The 24229-nt window shown below is 35.9% G+C and overlaps 1 protein-coding gene across 8 annotated transcripts in view; it reads right to left on the bottom strand.

Moving 5' to 3' along the window:
- Nucleotides 1–24229, bottom strand: part of RBPJ (recombination signal binding protein for immunoglobulin kappa J region) — a 143842-nt gene that overhangs the window by 10953 nt on the left and 108660 nt on the right. For 5 of the 8 annotated variants that reach the window (XM_088163234.1, XM_088163236.1, XM_014891484.2 and 2 more), the window contains 4 exons: nucleotides 11757–11795; nucleotides 8337–8432; nucleotides 1585–1750; nucleotides 286–460 (listed from right to left, as the gene is read on the bottom strand). In XM_088163234.1, coding sequence (XP_088019360.1) covers nucleotides 286–460; nucleotides 1585–1750; nucleotides 8337–8432; nucleotides 11757–11795 — 476 coding nt within the window. Of the gene's footprint in view, nucleotides 1–285; nucleotides 461–1584; nucleotides 1751–3550; nucleotides 3571–8336; nucleotides 8433–11756; nucleotides 11796–12113; nucleotides 12266–17571; nucleotides 17738–24229 lie in introns of those variants that run through there. The other 3 variants (XM_088163235.1, XM_088163237.1, XM_014891491.2) reach the window with 3 other exon arrangements.

Genomic DNA, 24229 nt, shown 5'->3' with positions numbered 1-24229 from the left:
TTCTTTATACACTTGTCTACATGAATTCATTCTTCAGAATACGTGTGGATTTGGGTGGGCCTTTTATAATTACTAAATAATTAACCATGAATGCATAAAACTCAACAGGGTCAACTATCCATATTGGAGAATTTTAAAATGCACTGATGCGTACAGTTCTGAAATACAGAAAAAAAAAACAGAAGGTGAAAATTTCATTGTATTTCTCTTGTAGTCAGACCTTAGAATACATAACAAAAAATTAGTATGAAACTAAATAAAAGCAAAAAACAGTGAAATACTTACAGTCTGCATTTTTCAGTGACTGTTTCTTTTTAGAAGGCTTGGAGATGACTTTGATCCGTTTACTGAGGAACACACCAATGTCATCACTATTGCCATAGAACATTTTTACTGATAACATGAAGTGCTTTCTCTTGTCTGAGTCTGATATGTATAATGTTTTGGCAGTGCAATAATTCTGTAGGTGAAAACATACTGTGGTTTATTCTTTGAAGACAACCCAGTTCAAGAAACTATGCATACTCAATTAAGAGTAAAATAGGAAAAAACTGATGCAATAGCTTCTAAAACAGAGGAGAACCTGTTTTTTCCATCTCTTCTGCATGCATTTCTTTCATGACTGTCTAGCTTTGTGAAGCATTGCACCCAACTTCATTACTCTGTGATCATTCTAAAGACCCTTACCAGGACTAGAAGACATGATTGGAGACTATAACTGTGTCAAAGCCACCTGTGAAGGATCAAGAGCTAAAAACTACATTTGATTAGGGCTGACACTGTCCTACACTGGGCATGCACAAAGGACCCCCTATGCAGAAAATGTGTTGAGTTAAACTTTTCTTGAAAGGATGGGAAATGATTGGGTTTTGAAACACAAGGAAGTTCCTTTTGGCTAAGTGTTTATGCTAGGTGACAACAGAATTTAAAAAAATCTCATAAAGAACTTCAGTTATTCTTTTCCTACTTAGAATATATGAAGCATTTCTGTTAGACTGTGCTGGAAATATCAGGTACCTATAAAATACTGCCTAATAAAACAATGAGGTAAAATGAATACTTTTGCTGCTAGTTCTATTCCAACTGTTTAAGTCATCACAAATACCTTTTAGAAGAATCTTGCGATCAATTTACACCACTATAAAAATAACCTACTAAATTTTAAGATGCTACTTCAATTGTATTTTTAGGCAAAGGACTTGAAGACTACTTCTAGCAGCAACTGTTTTGATATTTTCTTGATAAGACTATCCACTCATGCAAACCAAGAAGCAGGACAGAGAGCTTGGGCCAGAAACCATATTTTAGTTAGCCACTGATGTCTACCAAATAAACTACAGCTTACCGAGTCTACATAACTTACATATTAAAGGTTAGTACCTTGCTATGACCCTATGAGCCAAAATCAACTATTCAATTGTCCTAAATATTTTGAGAGATTTTTTTTTCCAAACCATTATGTAATACCCAGAGTGTAAGGAAATAATCTAAAAGTTAAGAAAGGGCATTCCTTGAAATATGCACCATGTAGCTATAATATCTTTTGTGGTTAGTTATCTTAGTGGTTTATTACAGTTTTTCTACCTTTCCTTCCAAGTTCAGCTGCTGCATTTCTTGGTCACTGTTTCCTATTCCAATAAAGGCGCAAGGTTGTGACTCCTGCTCAGTGCAACCATCCCGCTCCATTTGCTCTTTTTTTTTCTTCCATCCACTGCCCATGAGATACACACATGGAGGAGGACAAAAAAACCTGAAAATGAAGAACACATTATGGAATTACACAGTTTTCCAAATAAACAAACTGATGTGTACCCAATGCTTTCACATTCACACTTTGCACTTGAGTTTACACTCAAATGAAGCCAGGCCCTTCACTTGTCTTGAAGACTTTCTAAAATGCAAATAAAAAAAATTACCTTACAAAGATATTCTGAAAGAGAGGAAAAAAGACTTCAGAAGTTATTATAGTCTTTTGCAGGTGCTAAATGATTGAGCAATTAATACAAACAGAACAGTTCCACAAACTAATTTAATGGACAACTCCTGACTACAATTCCTAAATGTTTAGCATAAACAAGGAGGGAGCTGATTCTGTCCACGCATAAATCTCTTTTAAATGGAATAGATAATTTTATATCTTCATCAGTATGTGTAAAAAATATGGCCTAGTTTTCAGCAGCACTGACTCTGATTAGTCTAGATGCTACTTATAGCAACATGTTCAAAATTAAATTCATCATTATAATACAACGCATTGGTCTTGAAGTTTCTGCAAATTGTTAAAGTCCAAATCCTGAAAAGGTTTGGTTTTATCTAGCAAACAAGCTTCTGTGTTTTTATCATTTTGCTATGATCAAAGATAAAGTGGAATGAGTGCATCCAGTTGTGAGGTAGCTGAACAGGTATGTAAGGGAGGGAATCATGAAAAAGTCTCTAATTATTTTTTTAATTTCAATTTGGAGAGTAGTGTTGTAACTTGGCACTTCTGCAACCCAACAATGACTCCTATCTTACAGGTGAGGGCTTTCTGGCTTAGCTGCTTGCTTTTTTATTTTTAAACTGAGCTTGGGACAATTGAATTCTGGGCAGAGGGAAGAGGCTCCACTGGCTGCCACAGTGGTGGGTAGGAGAGTGAACTGAACTGTGGGCTCCCTGTCAAAATTATTCCGTTTCTGAGGACAAAATTATTCAGCTTCTGAGGTGTCTGTGGGAGTCCTGGGCAAGAGAGGTCAGTGCCAGATAATCAGTTGAACTTGATGATCTGAAACGTCTTTTTCATCCTAAATGATTCTTACTTCTATTAAACACCATTAATGGTAGCTTTAGTAGGAAAATCCAGTGAAAAACTCCTATTTATCTCACTTATTCAGTGTTACTATTTTTCAGCATGATCACATTTATTTAACAGATATAAATTGTTTTTCTAGGTTAACAGAATTCTTAATAGATGAAACCCAAGTGCTGTTAATAATACCATCATTAAATACATATATATTAGGAACACACATAAATAAATGCAAGTATTTGTAGTATTTCTTGTTAATGGATATTCTCTGCCAGAGAAACAAATCACCAAATTTTAAGTCTTACTGCTACTTAAAATGTCTTAGTGGTTAGGAAAATGAACAAAAATGTACTGCCTGCAGGCAAAAAAACTCCTCAAACTTTCTTTCTTGACTATAAATCTGCAGTCAAAATTTTTCATTTACATTTGTTTTATTTGCACAGCAAATATTGTATACCAATATGTATACAGCTGAATTATCTATGAAACTCTTTCAAAAGCATCATGGTCATCAGCTACAAGCTATTCCTGATGAAGTTGTACACAGATCAAAAATCAGTGTCAACCTTTGTTAACAGAGCAATGCTTTGCTAAAAAAAACCCAACCAAACAAAACCAAAACAAAAATCCAACAAATCCCTTCTATACCAAAAAATATTACATCATAAAGCACATGACACATTTACCTTCTTTCCTCATGTACTCTTTCGTATTTATCTTACTGGTTAGAACACAAGAAAAAAAAAATCCCTACTTTTTTCATACCTTTTCTCATTTCAGCTTTATTCTAAACCAAGTCCTTTGAATAACTACAGCCACTAGATGGCAATGAAGACCTGTAAGAAACAAGGTATAACCCACTGATGGAGAGAAAACAAACCACAACAATTAGAGCACTCTTAAAATTTGAATGCAGAGAAAAACCTTTGAAAACTTATTGAACAAAGAAAAACTTTTAAAGCTGATAAAATATTAAGTTTGGTTGAAATTACAAACATGAAGAAAGAGTCTGGACACTCACAATTTGAATGAGTTTTCTTTTATATGTATCTACCTCTTTCTCAGCCTTCAAGCATAGACAGCTACAGTCTTGGGTGTTTTTAACTTCATATTCACAGCTGCGTGAACTCATGTATAGAAGAATTTAGCTATGAATATTCCATCCAATACAGAAAAAGTGAACCATATTTGAACTTTGGAAATGCTCTATTAAATAAGATAAACATCAAAGGAGAGAACAATATTCCTTCAGACAATTGAAGCCAATGGATACAGAGAAATTGTGGTACTTCAATTAGAGAAGCTACTCTAACTGAACTTCCCAGGAAGCAAAGGCTTAAAGGGAAATAAGGTCCACTCATGTCATTTCTACCCAACTCTGATGCACTCAATGCTGTCCTCAAACCACAGGCTTCTGTCACAAAGGTGTGCTTTTTCAAATCATCCAAGTCATCCCTGTGTTCATCTTACAGAAGTATTTGCCTTCAGAATTCAGATGCTTCTACTAAGTAGTTATTTTATATCCAGAGTGACTTTAGAAGGGAAGTTTCTCCTTTGTATTTGTTGCTCAATTCTAAGTTTTTGTCAATTACTCATATTGCTCTGAGAATGAAATTGCTTAGGAATCATTTTTCATAGGCAATCAAAGAACTAACATCTAACAACTAAAGAACTCAATGTGACAACAAACAAATGAAAAATCATTAGTTACTACAGTGCTAAGGACAAAGCAGTGGAGCCACAGGATAAGCCCTGGAAAAAGCTATGCTCTCTCAATAATGAATTTTATCCAGAGGACAGGCACACTCAATTCAGTAAAAGGAAGTACTTGATCAGAATTTATAGGAGCTCCTTCAGTAACAGCTGTAAAACAAGATGCAGCTACAGCGTTCTCATGCTAATCAGCAGTGATCATGTTTAACTCTGAACAGCACAATCAAAATACCAATCTGGCTCACAGTCTTTAGATGAACTATGCCTTGGAATCCACAACACTTCAGTCCTTTAAACTGCTGAATGTTCACACTGTTCAGACTTCGAAGAGAGAAGTCTCAGTGAATGGTAAATACGGAAAACAATACAAGAAGTATAAGCCAAATATGCACACTCATCAGGACTAAAACAGCACCCGAGTCTCTATCAGCTGAATGCCTTTGAAAGGTGACAGTCATCCAACAGGAAACATCAGGCACAAAGTCTTAAATTCAACTGATGCCTAACCTGAGCTTCTTACCTCCTGACTTCTTTGTTAAGCTAAAATCATTAACTTCATGAGGTGCAAGGTTTGTGTGAAGGGCCAACTTAAAAAAGACAACTCCCTTCATTCCTGTTACTTAAAAGTATCGAAAACTCTCAAATGCACCTAGAAAGTCTGCATCCATGCACCTGAAATAGTGTTATTGTGATGCCTGTTTAAACCAGGCACTACATGAGAGCTGCACCATCTACAGCAGGCTTTTTACATAGCATTTCACCATCTAGTAACCCTCATCAAAACACTGAAAGGTAATTATTGGGCTACCCTTTTAATTATGATGTGTAAAGTTTGCTAATGGCAAGTATTTTTCATGATCTTGCAACAAGTAAGAACAAAGACTAGAACAAGAGGTGAAAGTTTGTCTAGGTTTTTTTAAGTTCTGTATTTACTTGAAAGAGGTGTCAAATTTAAGAAATAATTCCTTTTGTAACTTGAATTCCTCATTGCAAAAGTAATGAAAATTAATTTATTCTTTAAGGTTCAAAAGTTAAACAGATATCTCTGCCATAATGAAATCCCATGAAAACCAGGAAATTTGTCTATAAATTGGGTATGAAATACATTTCTTTCTATAAAAATGTATTCAAACCAACTCCCTTCAGAAATGGTAGTAAATGTAAAAATGATGAAAACTTGACTGTCCATTTGCATAAAACAGCATTTAAACTTAACTAATTTTGCTTACTCCAGAAACATGAAGAAACAAAGGCCACGGTTTGCTATAAATAAAGCAGAAACCATTTAAAAACTCAGGGAAAAAAGAAAAGGTAATACAATAATTTATCATTCAGTTTTACTAAGTACCTTAGGGCACACCTGGATCCAAGGATTTAGTAACAGGCACTTTCCTTTATGCTGATAACAACAGGACATCATTACTGATGCCAGCAGTCTAGGAACTAGCAGAACAGTAACAGAGACAATCTATATGGTATGTTAAAGCTTCAGTAAAACTCAAATACTTAAACTTAAAAAATGAAACCTTATTATGTATAGGACAAGAGGGAACAGGCAGAAACTGATGCAAAGAAGTTCTACTTCAACATGAGGAAGAATTCTTTAACTGTACAGGTGACCACAGATGGAACAGGTTGACCACAGAGGACATTCAAGAACCATCTGGATGCAGTCCTGTGCCACGTGCTCTAGGTTGGACCAGATGTCCCCCCATGGTCCCTTCCAACCTGATTGATTTGGTGACCGATTCCACACTTTCATTGCATAGGCACACCACAACAGCAATCATTTCAGCACCACATTATTGATAACCAAAAAACATTTATTTTCATTCCTGATTTTCTTTAATAAAGCTCTGAAGTTTTCTACACTCATTTGACATGCTTCCATTCTTAAATCAATGAATCTGAAATGACCTGAATGACCAAATGCAGCTGTGCTAAGACACTGAACTGCACCCCAAAAAGCACGGTAGAAGAATGCCTAATTCCAGCTAGCAATTGTTTAAAAAGCAATTACCACTGCTTAGATAAGGTATATGCCACAGGAAAGCACCAGGTGAAGTATACACATATATTCAAGTCAACAGGATTTTATGGCATTACTGTGAAATGCACACGGGAGCTTTCAGAAACCATTACCAAATAACAATTTGAAACTTTGCCCTGGATTCCTGAGAACACTTCTGTAAGTTTTCCAAACAGTAATTGAACTTTTAATAATAAAAATTACATGCTTTTTATATTCTCCTTTCTTTTGATGCAATTTGTCCTCCAGAATAATGATACACTGGACAGCTTTGCAAAGATATTCTTTATGAACTGCTCTGGCCTCAGGAGGACAAAGTTACAGATACATTGTTTAGAAAGCCACTTTGTTATCTGCAGGCACACCCCTCATTTTTGGGGAGTAGTATATACTTTACTCATCTGCAGTGATGAGTTAACTATGCAACTCTTGAATGACAATACGATCTGGCAAGGTAACAATCAGAGGTTTCTATAGTGTCATGATAAATCTTTCTGGCTGTCAAGTTTGCCACAAAGGGTCACAGTTATCCTTTACTGCTAGAACAGCCTGGCATTGCAATTCTTTTGCATTTAAACATGGTAGAGAGCAAGAGGGCAGCACAGTTAATACACTTGTCTACTTTTGTGCCCTTCCTCCTTCACTAGCTTCCCACTTGATTCATATCAAGAATTTCAGAAACATCTAAAAAGCACTCTGATTAAACAATTCCATGGATGTGCAGAACCTGGAAATTGCCCAAACAAAAGGACCTGAGAAAGACAAGTACTCAGGCACAGAATATTGAAAAACAGTTCAAAATATAGTCTGTACCTCTGATTCACATACATCAGAAAGTGTGACTGAGACAGGTAACAACAAACTGAGAAATCTGCAGGTTTAATTATAACATTTGGGTTTTCTAACAGTCTTATACATAAATCAAATCTCTAACCTCAAAGCTATAAAAACATAATGATGCAACAGGACTTAAAAACAGTGGTAAAAGACAGGTTAAAATTTCAAAGATATTAATGTGCTGAATATGTGGTCTTTCTGTGGCAAACAAACAATAATACAAAAAATAACCAAACACTGCACTATTCTAGTGAAATGCCAGGTAGAAGAGCACTGCTTACAATTGAAGAATGCTGTGTTAATCCTAAGAGGTCTAGAAACCCACATATGAAGGAGCACCCTATTTGCTTCTACTAGTCATGCAAAAAAAACCCATCACACAGAGAAGACTGCAAGAGAAGACTGCAGGAAAAACACCTTTTCCTAAAAAGCATTCATTCTCACGTATTACTGCAGTCTGTCCCTTAGAAAAGTATCTATAATTGTAACGTACTGTATTGATTTTTGCAAGGGAATGTTTATCATAAATAGAGTCATAATTGACCTACCATTCTTTTAAAGCTTATTACAGACATGATTTAGAAACTTATCTTACTGAGGCCAGCAATTTCCCTTTCATATTAATGTGAAATTATTCAGGAAAAAAACCCCTCTACAAGTATTCACTGTCGATCACCTCATTTACTCCAACACTAAAATGGAAGGTTTAAAATGAGAATAATTTTAGGCAATGGAAGAAAAGCTTTGACCACAGATAGAGAACCTCTTGGTAGAAAGAGGCATCATTCCATTGAATGCTATAGGTTTGCAGCACTTGTTACATAATTAAATTGTTTAGGAGGAAGCATTTCATGTTTCTTCAGACTACAGTGCAATCTGAGGAATTCTGCAAAGTGCTGTGCACCCAACTACACACTATAGTTTGCTTAGCTCCCAGCTGTAGAGGGACTTCAGTACAGCATTAAAAGTTACCTTTTTTCATTTCCGTATGATTTCTGCGCAACTTTCGCGTGGAGTATTAGCACTGTTTGGTCACCTCGCTCCTTCAGGTAATTTCGCATTGCTTCCCTAAAAATCAAAACACAATATAAGCTTTGCAAATTCTTTTGGTTTTGTTTACAACAAAACAAAGACAGCTTTAGGGAAAAAAAAAATCACAGGATCTGCAATTCCAAAAAGGCCATTGTTAACAAGGTTAAGATACATTTGCTCACCGTCTAAGACAATAACAGAGGAAAAACTATCCTGCACAAAACTAGCAATATGGGGTCTGTGATAATTTACAATTACTATATTTTCTAGCAGCAAAAAAAAGTTATGATATAAAATCATATCAATGCCAATAATTATACCATGTTTAAAGTCCTATTTCATTAAGCACCATGCCACAAATTAGAACACATTATATATACAGTATATATATTAGTTATATATATATATACAGTATATATTTTCTTCATGACCAGTTTAGTATCTCATGATAATGACAAATTGTTTAAGCTTTTAACCAAATCAGTGCAATGTTCATATACAAGTTTTCTTCTGTTTTTTGAAGATACTAAGAAAAAATTAATATTGTTTCACCTAGTTTTCTAGAGAAAAGATCTACTTCCTGCATACAGTCAGGTAAAAAGAATTAATTAAAAAAAAATTATTGTTCATCATCACTGTAATTACAGATGTTACATAAATGCTGTAATTACCTCAAACACACCAAGAACAATTCCTTGAGAGAAGCGAGAGAACAATAACAGCCAGTCACTCTTCTGTATAATAATCTAACTGTTCATTAAGCAGCATGCCAAATTCAACACCCTAGGGATCAGCTGTGCCTGAGTGCTGGCAGGAACATCAGTTCCTGAAGGAGCTTTTGTGGGTTGAATACCCACCAATGCACTCATCTTCAAAGTCATCTACCAGAGAAATCAATTATGAATTTCTCAGGAATTTATGTGAAAAGATAAAACCCTACATAAGAAGGATTTTTCGTTTGGTTGTTTGGATTTTTGTCTTTTTTCTGTGAACTGAACCAACTATTGAATTCCCATAGGACAGATGTAGAAAACCAAACATTTCTAGTGAAAAAATGACAGAAGATAGAAAGCACTATTTTATTGACTAGATATTTTCCAAAAGAAATCCCCACACATTTTCATAGAGAAAGGCAAGTAGATTGAGCCAGGGTTGGGTTGGACAACCTAGCTTTGCTAATGATGTTTTGCAAATCCTTGTGTTTGTCATGTCTGCATAAGACATGATTAATGTCTAATGATTAGTGAGCTGATTTTTTGTGTAAATAGTGGGATATAAGAACTGAGAATAGACTTGCTGTTTTAAATTTGGACTAACTTGATCTATTTACATTTGACATTGGTATAACTGATGTTTATTCATGAAAGTACAGCTGGAAGAACTGCTTCAAAGCCCAGAGACTAATTTACAGCCATTTTTAAAGAATATATTTTATACCCCAAAACATAATTCACTGTGAAATTATTATTATACATTTCATTATGATGTATATTAGCTGCATTAAGTTGTTTAAAATCTTTAATCTGACAAATTGAAATATTCTATTAAGAGTACTATCACACTAAATTAAGAACATATGTCATATTAAAAACTTTTGACTTGACTACTATTAAAAAACTACTCAAACCCAGCAACCCACACAGTAAACTGAATGGTGCTATCTAATCTTTATTTAGCACTGTATGAGAAAGAAAATTTGTGTTTTCTGCTAGTCTGTTTCTATTGTGGATTTGTACAATCCAAGTTCCTGCAAGGACAAGTGATGATCCCCCTCCCACCCTCCCATTGATATCTTACATGACATTTTTCATTATTCAATCCTAAAACTCCTCATGAAGGTAGTATTATTATAGCTTACATATAAAACCAACTAGCATAGCATGAACAGAGTAGTGTTGTTCTGCTGGAGACTGCATGATCATGAACAGATTATTAGTCAAACCAGACAGCCTGCAAACAAAAAACCCACAGCAATTTTCCAATAATTGAACTAATGCTTTTAAGGGTTTACAGATACATTTTCAACATAAACAAATCAATCTTAAAAATCTGGGTGACAGTTGTTCCATTTCAGCAGTTTATTCTTCAGAGGAAAGTCAGGTTGTTTGTTTCCAATCTCCATAACAGGAAAGGTTTTCAAACTGCTGCTTTGAAGGATGCCTGGCACTTCTCAGATACCAACTCTGTATTTTAGCTACTTAGCAGCTAAAATCCTGCACATGAAATTCAGAGTAACTATAGTAAAGAGAAAACTTAGTTAAAAGCTCTCACTGCAGAGTAATTTCTTTTTTTGTTCTCTTTTTAAACATTCTATTTTGGTTTGGTTTGTTTTTTTTTTAATGAAGGAAGGTAAATTCTACGAGCAACTTCAGGGTTATGGTATGGGTTACTACTCAAAATGGAAAGCATCGTTACTAAAAATACAGTATCTTCAAGTATCCCTGAAGACTGGCAGGCCAACAAGAAACCACCATGTTTGTTCAAATACTTGTAAATCTGTACGGATCAATTTTGCATTGAAATGAAGCTTAATGATGACAAACTAACCTAAAACTTATCCAAAAATGCAGTGAGACAGATATTCACAACACAAAAGGTAAACGTTTCTCCCCATAATATGCATATCATTGCATTCAAAACAGAGGCTGTCAAGGTCACAAGGGGCTTCCTCTATCACCACACAAAACTATAAAACAAATGGCACATCCTTTTTTGCTTTCAAGCAAACAGTGGATTTTAAAGCCAGGAGCTAATTATAATCGGCACAGCTTGTGGCACAGAATAATAAATATTTGCATAGTCTATGTTAAAGCACTTTGAAACAAAGGTGACTACTTAACAGTTTCTGGTGTAAATACATCCCAGGCAAGCCAGGAGCAAATCAAGAACTGTACTCCAGTCACTCTAAACACTTCGCAGAATGGATTGACTTGATAGTTCTCTTTGATACTCTCTCTGATTTTTTGGGGTTCACCAAAAGTTGGCTAAGATAACTCCTTGACAGCAGCATGTTCAATTCTGGCAGCAAGAAGTGTTACATGACCTGACTTTTAACTCAAGAAACAAATCAGCTCATTCCTGAGGATTTAAAAATAAGCAGATCCACATCCTACTGAATAACCTACGATAACTGATACATGAAGTCAACACCATTTCTAAAAATGCATTTTGAGTTTCATATTAAAACTAAGCCACTTTGTTGAAAATAGTACTTCTTACTGCTGATTGCATATAAAATTGAAAAGCTTTTACATTTAAAATCCTAGGGTTAGCAACCCACAATTTTTAAACTTAATTTTTGTGAGAATGAAAACAGTAACTTCAGAAAATTGTTAAATACCAAGTTTCTTTAATGCTTACCTTGTGAGCCGTTTCGGTTGAGGTCGCTCTCCAAATTTCCTGAAAAAAGAAGTAGTTGCTAATTTAAAACAAAAGTGTTTAGTCATAATTTTACAGTTAAATAGTACCCCAATTTCACTATTTTTGAAATTGTATTAGAATTTGATGTCTCTTCTTTGCATTTTCCTAGATAAGATCACTATTAAAATATTAACTGCCTCCTTTAAACAGCTTTTCCCACAACAGAAGAGGCTTTTTTTTATTTGAACTCTAGGTAACTTTCTTTGTTGAAGTCACATTTGCTCTCAGCATCCCTTCTGAAAAGTTCAGACATCATAAGAATGTAAAGAAGCAGAAGATATTTGCCATAGAACTGACCAGCAGTGCCATCAAGCAGTTACTGTAAACATCCAGAAATTAACAGACATATCTGTGTTGACAAATCAGTGAATGCTTTTCTTCAGGACAATTTCTCAAAAATCTGTTTTTCCTTCATGACTTCTTACAAAAAGGATGACAACATTTTCATACATGCCAGTACAGAATTACAGGAAAAATCTCTCCTATGGAATGCAGCCAAGCTTGATCCATAAATAGCCTGCAGTACACTCAACATTTTTTTTGCCATAAAGTGTTTTGAGACAGCTGTACTTCTTTCAGTGCTTCAACACTGTTCTTGAGAGAAAGAATATTCTTTACACTAGGCTAAGATTTTCCACAAAAGTCTTTATTTACATAAGACACCAAATTAACACACGGCAGATACATTTTCGTTACCAAAAACATCCTCAGATTAAACCAAAATGGTGAAGAAAAAGATCCGAAAAAAGGAAGGCTGCACTCAGCAATGTACATTTGCTAATTCTGGTGAGGAAGTGTAACCACAAGCTAAAATGATGACAAAGACAGGGGAAAAAACCCCCAAGAAACCCACAACGCAAAAACAAAATATAACAAAAAGATAGGCTTAGCTTAACACCTTTTTGCCTAAAAATAAATAGAGATATAAGACACTGTGCTTTTGCTGCCAGTGTTCATAAATATCTCTATGATTTGCCAAGTTCATTTAATAGGTGGCATAGTTTTTTCCCTTTATGCTTCCTGGATAGGGAAAAGAACCCTTTCCTACTATTGTCCTACAAGAGTGTTGGAGGCTCCATAGGACGAAAATTGGGTCATTAAGTGATGTGACAAGAAATTCCCCTGTTCGGGCCATGGATCTGTCCTGGACTCTACAGCAACCGGAGCTGGAATGATTTCATATATTCCAATTTAATTTCTGTAATTCTAGAAATGTACAAATATATAATTATCATAATTTATAAAGTTGAGCAAAACAGCACTCTCCTGACAGGGCAGTGACAACATTCAGCCAATTTTCAAGTTATTTTTCAAGACTTGAGAAATACATCTTCTAAAATACTGGCAAGTCCAGACAGAGGAACTGAATAAATGACAAAGCCAAATTTTCTTTTCAGCTTTAACAATGAAATTAAAATTTGTTTTTCCAACCAGACAAATTCCCTTCATGTTTTACTTTGTTGTTGTTAGTATACAGTTTACTTCTCTGGCTTTATTTTAATTTTAAATGAAACAATGAAACCAGAATTCTTGCTGCAAGACTTCTTTTTAGGTATTTTAAATTTTGAGGTCTACTGGACACAAACTTAATTTCTATTTTTCTGTGTGGTATGCATCACTGCACTGACATATCTGTAATGTGGAAAAGGTAACTAGAAAACCCAAACAGCTTTGCAGTTTGCCTAGCTACCTCCTGAGCACACCCTGTGCCTCTAATTTTCCCTGGCTAACAGTGAGGAGGTGTGTATCCCAACTCCCCCATACTATCTGTGTAGTTGCTGTTCTCCCCTGACAACCCAGGATCATCCCATTTGACAGAGGGTCTGTAACTCTCTGACTAGACAACAGATTACCTTTAACCAATACTCTATAAACAACATCCCTATAGATTAGCTCCCTGCTTTTGAGCAGAACTGTCTTTGTTTCAATCCCTCTGCAGATTTCAATTCACCACCAAAAAAAAAAGAAAAAAAAAGAAAAAAAAAAGAAAGGTGCTTATCTTGGAGCAAAGAAGGCATTATGCACACAACACTTAATACTTGTACTGTGGGCAATAGATCCAATCCAAGGTGAGGACGCTAGAAATAGGACATCAGAAATTCCATTAACACAAAAAAACCCCTCACACTTACGGACAAAACCTCACACTGTCCTAAGGAAGCACATACTTTTGCAGAACTCTTGAGTGCAGCAGATATCCCTTGCACAAACATTCAGTTACTAAAAAGATTTTATTAAAAAGAAATCTACACTACACAGTTGCAATTACTGAAAGAACTAAATTCCATCTTTTCCTTTAGTCAAATCCTGAACATACAACACAGGAGCAAAGTACCAAAAACTCCCTTCTTCAGAACCAGAGCTAAAGCACTGAGTCACTCTGGAGATGTACAGGAAATTCTGATCTGATGCTCAGTGCACCTCTCTAACTCATGTACCAGCTTTCCCCAGCCTCCTCCACACAAAATGAAGTTATCTATGTCACTGTAATCAACTTGTGAACACAAATAAAAGCTACCCCTCAGCAACATGAACCTTTCAAAGAGATTACATACATTGGGTACATCTTTTACTATTCTTTTAGTATACATTAGAGAGAGGCAGAATAGGAGGAAATCGCATGTTGATTTTTTTAATTTGAAGTCCCATTTTAACTGTTTCAAAATTAAATTCAGCTACTTTTCCTCAATAATGTTGTCTTGAAAGCTGATGGTTATGTACCATAGCCATGGTGTCAATTAACAGCCTTCTCCTGCATCATTAAAAAAACACTTCAAATATCCCATAAATATATACCTCCCTAGCTCAAGAGCAGAATTAGAATTCAAAAATTATTAAGAATGAAATAGGAAACAGAAACATTACCATGTCGCGGCATTATTCTGCCACACCCTCACAATTCTGAAAACTTGCAGCAGTAGAAAAAAGTTATCTCAGAGTAACAAAAGTTAGCTTGAAAAGCATAATTTTTGTATGCAATTGGCTAAAACTCCAGCCTTCAGTGAGAGTATGAGAGAAAAGTGACAAACAGATGCAAAGATCTAAGAGACTGATAAAAGATATGCAAATTTTGGAAAGGAGATAGCTATTCTCTCCTGTCTCACAAACACAGGAATTAGGAAATATATCTAATACCAAAAATTTAATTTTATAATTTTTTTCCTTGCTCTACAAACACAAAACTAAGTTGTGAAACATGTTGCTAGAGAATATGGAGGCTGAAAGCAGAAGTGGGCTCAAAAGATTAAACAGAAGCCCAATATAGAACTCAATTAGATTCTATTAAGTATAATGACCTATCTTTTACAACCTTGTTCTCCAGAAAACCTAAACTATGTTCTACAAGCAGCAAAGAAAATAGCATGAGTTAAAAAACCCCAAACCAGTCCGCATTTACCTTGTCTTTTATATTGTTTCCCTACTCATCCATTACTGATGACTAACAGGCATGGACCAGTATTTATATTCCTATGAACCATATATTCCAAAGCAGCAACTGCATCCAGGATGCCAGATTTTCAGTCACACTACAAAACTCAAATATACAAACTAGACACAAATTTGTTTTTAAAATTATCACATGTATTTCATTTAATGGTTCGTCTAGTTTACTTTCTCCATATGTTTGCACACTGAGGTAGAGATGTGTATTGACAATATAACCTGAAGGACAGAAATTATCTGCAATCACTACACAGAAAATAAGACTAAGATTATTTTAAGGTTTTCTGATGTTAAGACATGAAAATGCAAGAAACGCATTATATTTATTGTTTTGTACTACATGACATCCACTGTACAAGATGTGATTGTTGCTATTTCAAACTTGCATATTTGACTGGCATGTTGAAAAATGAGCCAATTCTGACATTACAAGGTTACTTGTCAGATATGACAGAGACTGCAACACTTTTCTTGTGTAGGTTTTCACTGGATTTCCCTGTTCTGGAATTTATGTGTTCAATATTTCTATTTATCCTTTCTTTCATCTTGAAAATATGCAGAATAACAAAAATGTACAGGAGAGGAAATTAAAAATGTATCATAGTTCTATTCTTGCAGTGGTTATTAGATAAATATATGTAATTTGAAGTCCTAATTACAGGTAACATGTAATTATATCTGAATGCTCACCAAGTTCCTTTAATTTCCTGGGTTTTTAAAATTTTACTATCCAAGACTAAGGGCTCTGTCAGGTGTCCTATACTGGGATTCTAGACAAACAGCAGGTTGCTGTTTCATTCACACCAGTTCAAGCTGTATTCTATTAGCATATTCTAACACACTGTACTGGAAACATGAGTGAGAGCATTAGTCACACCATAATCACTTGCTATTGGAGCAAGTTGTACTTGTCCTCATAATTATTTTCCCAGTCCTGTTGTTTTTTTTTTTCCAAACCACCAGTAAGTATTCTATAATTTCCTGTGTTTTGTCTTCTGATGTTTTGCATAAATTAATTTCACCTCCACACTTTGCACCATAGGTGTAACTCTTTCTTCAACATCATGTCCCAAATAATTCTTTTCAAGTCCATACATTAAGCAAGTCCCAGTTTACCATTTAAAATTCTCTTCCCCATTCACAGAAATGTAAGGAAACATTTTCTCCTTGTATCCCTTCAAGTAAGTATAGAAGTTAACAAGTGGACTAACACTAATCTCATCAGTACAGTAGATAGTTTTACTCAAACTTTTAATATTCTCAGTTTAGGTAAACACATGGCACAATATACAGGACAAGTTTCAAATATTTTAAGACAATATATAGTGTGAAATTCTATTTGGAATTCCTAGCTCAGATACAATATGTACTGTAATTTTCTATGGCTCCAGCAATATGAATTTTCACAGTTTTCAGCATCTATCAGTAGTTGTATGCCTTTACATGCCAAACTTTTTTTTTTTTTTGTTACATAGTCTATTTTCTGGACATAAATTATTTGGCTCAGTTTTTTTATTCAATGGTCTATGTGTCAAGCCAACTTTAGAAAAATAAATAAATGAAAATTAACCAAAACAGTTCTGCCATTTGCAAGAAAAAGAATTATGTAAAAAATCTCTACAAAGATCACATGCTGTCCTATCTTCAACTCTGACTGAAGATCTATGGTCACTGAACAGCTCTAGCATCCTCCTGCCTGGAATATGAACCTCAAATTTTTCCGGTACTGGTCTTCAGCCAAGAACATCATTTTAACACTCCCTGAGAAAGACCATTCACCTTTATGTACTGAGTACAGAAGCCTTAAAAAAAAAAAAAATTCCACAATACACAAATAGAGACAAACTTCAGCAATTAGGTATTGTATCTTCACTTGGCCTATGGATTGACACAATTTTTGGCATCTAGTCAGAATAGCATGGATCTTTCTGTAAATGGTCTCCAGAGAAGCAAAATGCAAAAGGGAGTTGTCAAATTTGACTACAGCAGTAACAACAGCTGAGCAGAAAGCAATCGAGTTGGAGAGGCCAACATGGGGGAGCAGCAGAAACAGCGCGGACTAGGAATGGGAAGACATGAGCTGCAAACTAAGACTTGCTAAATTAAAAACATGGACCTGAGACCACTATGGCAAATGGGGCACCAGAAAAATCTGTGGCAAGGCAAAACATTCAGATTTAACTCCAGAATATACAAAGTGTAGTAAAAATATACTACAGTTACTGTTTTCTGTGTCAACATTTTGCAACAGCAGTTTCCCTGGGTTCTTAACAATTTCAACACTGAAAATCAAAGTAAATACTTTGCTTACCCTGAAGAATCCAAAAGCACAATATCCAAAAGCAGGCTGCCCAGAAAGGTGGTAGATGCCCCATCCTTGGAAACATTCATTGGACAGGGTTCTGAGCAACCTGATCTGACTGAAGACATCCCTGGTCATAGCAGGGTATTTGGACTCCATGACCTTTAGAGGCTCCTTTCAAAACAAATATCCATGTGTTGAGATCTCTATTTCCTTCCTGTCTTACAAAGGATGAAGAGATCATGTGGTGCTTCGCTGCCCATAAGTAATTAAACCATCCAGGTGTGTAATTCTCCTCACCATCAGATGGGTGAAGAGAAAACATGAATAAAGAGCAAAAAAACTTGTATATTGAGGTAATATAACTGTTTACCATAAAAAGCAGAAGTGGAATTAGAGAAAAACAAAGTGAAACAGGCCACTCAGCACCACCCACAATCGATACCAAGCCACTTCCTAAGCAAATGCTGGGTAACCTCTCTAAATCCCACCCCCCTCTAGTTTATTGAGCATGACACTATATGGCATGGAATACCTCCCTAGTTTGCTTGTGTCACCTGCCCAGTTGTATCCCTCCCAGCATCTTGTACCCTCCTCAATCACTGTGAAGGGACAGACACCAGGCACAGTGAGAAAGAGAGAAGGCCTTCATGTTGTACAAACACTGTTCAGAAAGAGCTAAAATATCAGTGTGTTATCAACTGTTCTGGTCACAAAGAACATGGCAACGTAACAGCTGCTATGAAGAAAATTAACTCTATCCTAGCCAGACCCAGTACAATGAGAAAAGAAAAATGGATGCTTTCTCCATGGGAAACACATGTCAGATTTTAAAAAGGCACAGAGTGCCTATTCATTGAAAAAGTTCCACCCCCAAACACCTGACTGATAGATCATTTCACTGGACCTACTCACTTGCTGGTGCTTTTGACTGATGTAGCAAAGCCTAACATCATTCCTGAAGAGCAAACTCAAGTCTTTATTAGTCCTGTTAAATCACAATATATATCAAAGTATTTGCTGCATGACATGTTAGAAGAACTCTTTAATAAGCTACAAGAGATGACTATAAAACCTCAATATGGATTTTGGAAAAAATCCCTAGACAAGTCTCACAAAGAAACTGGCCTGGAAGGAACTTACCTCACACTGTTCAGTTCAATGGTTTCAGTTCCATCCCAGAGCACAAATGTCTCAACATTGTGATAAATAAGATATGGCAATCACTAATTTAAAGCAGTGTAAGACCCAGAGTATTAAACATCGAAATTAAATATAGAATGGAGTGATTAAGGCAAGTTTTTACTTCCTCAGAGGAGATCCAAGGGGAACAATGCTTGAAGCAGGAGTCTAATAAAAAACCTCCAGATTTTTATATAGCCTTTGACAACATCTCAGACTACATTATGCAATTCAGAAAGAAAGAACTGAAGAGAATCCAACTTCTGCTCTCCAACGATATGAAGTGACAATGAAGTTTGGTGAGAGGCTCAAGTTAAGTCCCAACATTTCTAATACCTATCAAATAGCTGGTATCCCACAAACCATTACATGTGATAGGACTGGGGAAGAAGAAATACTGCCATTTCAAGTGCTCTTTAAGTGTATTTCAGCCAGGAGTGCAGCAAATTAAATTCCTGTGCTTCACTTAACTACAGTTCTAAAAACAGTGTCAACTGTCAGGTGCAACCTTTTCCTAGGCCTCTTACAATGCCACCTAACTTGTGAACGAACAAGAAGAGTTTGTGACTCAACAGTCAGACAAAAGCCTTTTAAAGAAAGAAATTAAAATAAGAGAAGTAATTTACAGGTATTTTTTAATCATTCTCCCTCAGCTTTAAAATAAGTTCTATATATCTAGAAAGCTAGAAAATCTGTCAAGTGTTTGGTCAGCTCTTAGCACCAGATAATCAGACCTTTCTGTAACAGGCTCTATTACTTCCTACCATGAGAAATGAAAATACTTCTCAAAAAACTAATTTCAAGTTACCCTGTGATCCATCACCACAAACTCACTATACTACAAGCTCACTAGTATGAGATCAAGGGTTTACTTGGCCTACTGAGGTTATCTAAGATCCAGTAAAGTGAAATACTCAGGCTTCCATTCAAAGTCTGAGGATCAATATAAAAGTATTCCTTTTCAGCCACTAACAGACATCATCCGAGAAAAGCTGGAAGAGATGGATTTAAGTAGCATGCTGGGACTTTCTCTTTTAACTGTCTATCCTCTGCCCATTTCCAGCTTCAATTTGCTTACCACAGACAAATTGGTGAAGAACTGAAGAAGCACTGAGGAAAGTTCATATTTATAGACTTTTAACATGCTTAAAATTATCCAAGCCAACATATGCAACAATGTCCATGTCCAGGGCACACTAATTAATTCTCAGGACTGATCCCTTAATCTAGCATTTGCTAGAAACACTTCTTTCAGATTGAACAGCATGCTACAACCTATATGGTAAGACGGCCACTCCACATCAGTACACACTTTTGGTTTTGCAGATTTCTACATTTAGGATAACATGTTACATCAACTGCAAAAGTAGGTGTACATTTTAAAACACAGGATATTCAGTTAATATAGCTATACTTTTCTGTGCACAGATTTCAGTGAAATCAAGATTTAAATACTGAAAATATTTCTGTGCATTCACCTATACAACCATAGTCTATTACAGACATCTTAGAACACAACTCCCAAGGGAAATTATCATCAGTAACTAGAAAACATTTTCCCATCTGGTGGTTTCACAGACACGAAGAGAATTCCTACATATTAAAAAAAGAGCCATTTATGATCCAGCATGAGCTGGCATATAAAGACCACCACATTTCATTTCATACAGTGCTTGGATCCACATCACTTTAAACATGTTTCCTGTTGGAGATAACTGCTGCATTTGATTTCTATAAGTGCATTTTATTCCACACTGATATCCTTTATTTTTAAATGAATCTGAAAATTGCACACTGTTATGATATGTCAATGCTGAAAATGCAGAGCTCAAAAAAGTCATGATCTACAGGTTTTACACATGATTAAAAAGTCAAAACACCTCAAGGACACAATTTCTAAGAGATCAATGCAAAAGATATATAATCGCATATAAGAATTCAGCTAACAGGGAAGTAAACACAAGCAATTACCTATACTCAAACAGAACATTTCACACTGATCTTCTCCATGGATGAAGATATTGAATACATGAACCGTACCAGTGACTAAAACAAAGCCTTCAGAAGGAAAATTTTATCTTCTCCAAAACAAAAATGGGTTCGATATACACAAGTCTGATTATGGGAAACAGAAACCAGTTGTATTACCAGTAAAATCCCACACTAAACAACCTCCACACTGGAAAAACAAACTAAAGAACTAAAATAAACAAGCTAATATTGTCAAAAGAAAGGACAGATGATGAAGTAATTCTTACCCACTCTATACTCCACAGCCAATCCCACATAACCTTAATTCTTCACAAAGTTCTGAGCAGATCAACATTTCTCAGGCAATTCCCCCTCCATGCTCCACAGGTTTTTGGGGTTTTGCCCTCCACTGATTTTTGTAGGTTATTGTCATTTAATGCCAGACAATCTAATGTGACCCAGCATACCCCGTGCTCCTAACGATCTGCACAGCATCACAGAGTAAGCAGTCTTCAAATCCTCATACTACTCACACCCTAAGTACTCTGTTGTCGTGTTCTTCTATAATATCACACAGCTGAGGTACAGAAACTGGTGAAGAAATGGCACCTATCTCCCCCTGTTGCTCCCTCCTGACACAATTATGTCCGTAAGTGTGATCCTCCTGAGGCTGATGAAGTCAACAAATTGACTGACAGATTCCAGCTCACCCATCACAGGCTGGCTCATCCTTCAGGATCAACACATGCACTAACACAGTCACATGCAGTCATCAACTCACTCTCACTTTTGCCTGCCAGCAACACTTTGGCCCTGACTCTCATTAGAGTGTCTACTGTAACAAAAATACTGTTAACAAATATTGCTATAATGACAATCCTGAAGGTTAGAGCTGAATTAAAAGCTAACCCATTTTTAAAAATAAATACAGTTTTCATATTCACATACAAAGAACCAATCTCAGCCAACTTGCTTTGAAACACTGACACGAGGTACCCTCTTTCTCATCCATCCTACAAAAGGAGATAAAATTAATTAAAACTACACTAATCAAGAATGTCTAACGGATATGAACAATGGATTTCTACTACTCCTAAAGTCCCTTTCTCCTCTGCAAAGTGTGAATGATGGGTGGTCCAACTGCACTGTGACTCTTTGGAAGCAGGGGGCACAGCAGCCCCTGAAATTACAAAACCAGAAAGTTTTTGATCAATACACAAAACATTCCCCCTCTTCAACAACAACAACAAAAAAAGACCCACCTGCTCCAGGGTGAATGCCACCAACCATTCACTATCACATCTTTGTACTGCATGATTCTGTACTGCCCTTGACTATACTTAAAGAATTTAAGTTCTCCAACACAGGGAGCATGTTATGTGTTTGAAACAAGTCGTCTACTCTACAGCACCGTACACACTTTTGGCACTATATCAAATAATACTGACAAAAATACAATAGAAAAAGCTCTGCTTCACTTAGTCACGCCCTCTCACTGCAAGTCACTGGTTCAATTAGAAACTCCCTCTCCCTTTTCTGACCTGCTTTCATACTCCCACACTCCTTTCATTATTGTCTTCTCTCTTCCAATCCCCATAAAATCACAGAACCACAGCTGCAATTTAAATAAAGCTTGCACTGTATCAGTAAGCAGGCTCACTTTTAAACAATTTCTAGAAAGTAAACAAATTCACTTTTTTATAGCAGTCTACCTAGGTTTGGAAAAAACTTTATGCAGTAATCACTATACTTGTATGTGACTCTAAAAGTCAAAGGTCTTGTCCAAACAGGACACAATTTTAATCAAGACAGCATTCCCACAACTCTGCCACACTAAGTGAGGCAAGGAAGTCAGTAATGATAGCTTGTTTAATGAGGAAGTGCCTAAACATACACCCAGAGACGTGTTTTCTCTGCTTTTGCTTTTAGCTGTAGGTATCTGCAGCAAGGAGCTAGTAATCCAAAGACCTCAGGTACACTAAAGAACTTAGATACTACGAACTTAAAGGATAAAGCCATTAAAATGTTGGAGTGGTACAGAATGCAAGAAACATAGTAAAACATTACCCATTTTATTATGATTCCTTTATATTCAGATGCTATTATTTCTTTTTTATTAATTGCCTAATAACATTGGCTCAAATGTTTAGTGGAAACTACAGACTTAGACACACGTCGTTAGCAACTGAACACGTTATCACCTTGAAAATCAGCATGCCAATAAAATCTCAGTCCCTAAAACACAGTATAAATTTGGCTCAGCTATTTTAACTACATAGGGAATGCACTCATCAATTTAATCTTCATCCATTCAAAACAAAAGAGAGTGGATACCTGGAAAAATCTGCACATAGTTCACAAAATTGACTATTAAAGTAATGTTGACACAAAGTCAATCTGGAGCATGATTCTACACAAAATATCTCACAGTCACAGCTTTCATTGACAATGATTTTGCTCGGCTTCTGATTATTAGAACTCTTCTTGTCCATCTGACACAGCAAATTTTCCTCAGGATCTCACCTTGCACATCACCTTTGAATACATACTTCACAAGCAATTACTTTTATTTCCTAAGAAACTGATTAGATATCCCCTATTAAACCATAATTTAAGTATCAGTAAGTCCTTAAAAAACAAGCAGTTACCTTACAAAAAATTAAATTTCTAAATATGGCAGGAACAGAATCTGTTGCCCAATTACTTAAAAAAAGTCACAGATTAGATATAAGAGGAAACTCTGCCAACCACTTTCCTGCATATATAGGAACCCAGCACTACAGTATAGTACCTAAGGATTTGTTCAACCTTCATTTCAGTGACTGAATGTCTGCAGTGTTTAAAGAACAGTTTCTCCTCTGTAAATATAATTTCCATCCTTAACTGGAAGAAAAGCACTGACAGTCTGTGCAGAAAATAACTTTTTAAAAAAGCGAATAAAAAGAAGGACAAAAAGTTAAGGTTCATGGTTTTCTTTGAACCACCACCATTCAATGTACTACCAAAAATATATAACAGAAGTGAATGATTTTTAAGGAAGTGGTAAAGAACCATACTGAACTTGCAGAGGCAGAAGATTCTCAAAAAGCCAGACTAACCTCACTAACCATAAAGGAAAATAGGTAATTCTTTAGAACACCTCTTGAAGAGATAACAAGTTCTTGATGGGGACAGTCCTTGATCAGCTTCAAAATCTCTTGCTAATAAAGTAATAGGATACTCTTCCATGTCCTTTTCCTTACCCTATACTCTCATAAACAAAGGAGCTTTATTGCTACAGCAACTGCTTCCTATGAGCAGAAAAACAAGGAGAATGGCCTAATCTATCTCTAAGGGGCTTACTGTCCCTGCTCCAAGCTCCTCAACTCGCTCCCCAGGCACCACCTGCAGTGCTCAGACCTTCAAAAGGAGCTCAGTCCATCAATCTGGCACACCACTAATACATGGGGAAGCAGGAGACAGGGAAACCAGTCATGTTGATTGCAGAAAGCTATTTGGTCACCTCAGCAATCTC

Source organism: Sturnus vulgaris, chromosome 4 (assembly GCF_052056855.1).
Source record: "Sturnus vulgaris isolate bStuVul1 chromosome 4, bStuVul1.hap1, whole genome shotgun sequence".
NCBI classification, from domain to species: Eukaryota; Metazoa; Chordata; class Aves; order Passeriformes; family Sturnidae; genus Sturnus; species Sturnus vulgaris.
Note: the sequence above shows the minus strand (reverse complement) of the source record. Positions and strands in the feature narration are given on the sequence as shown.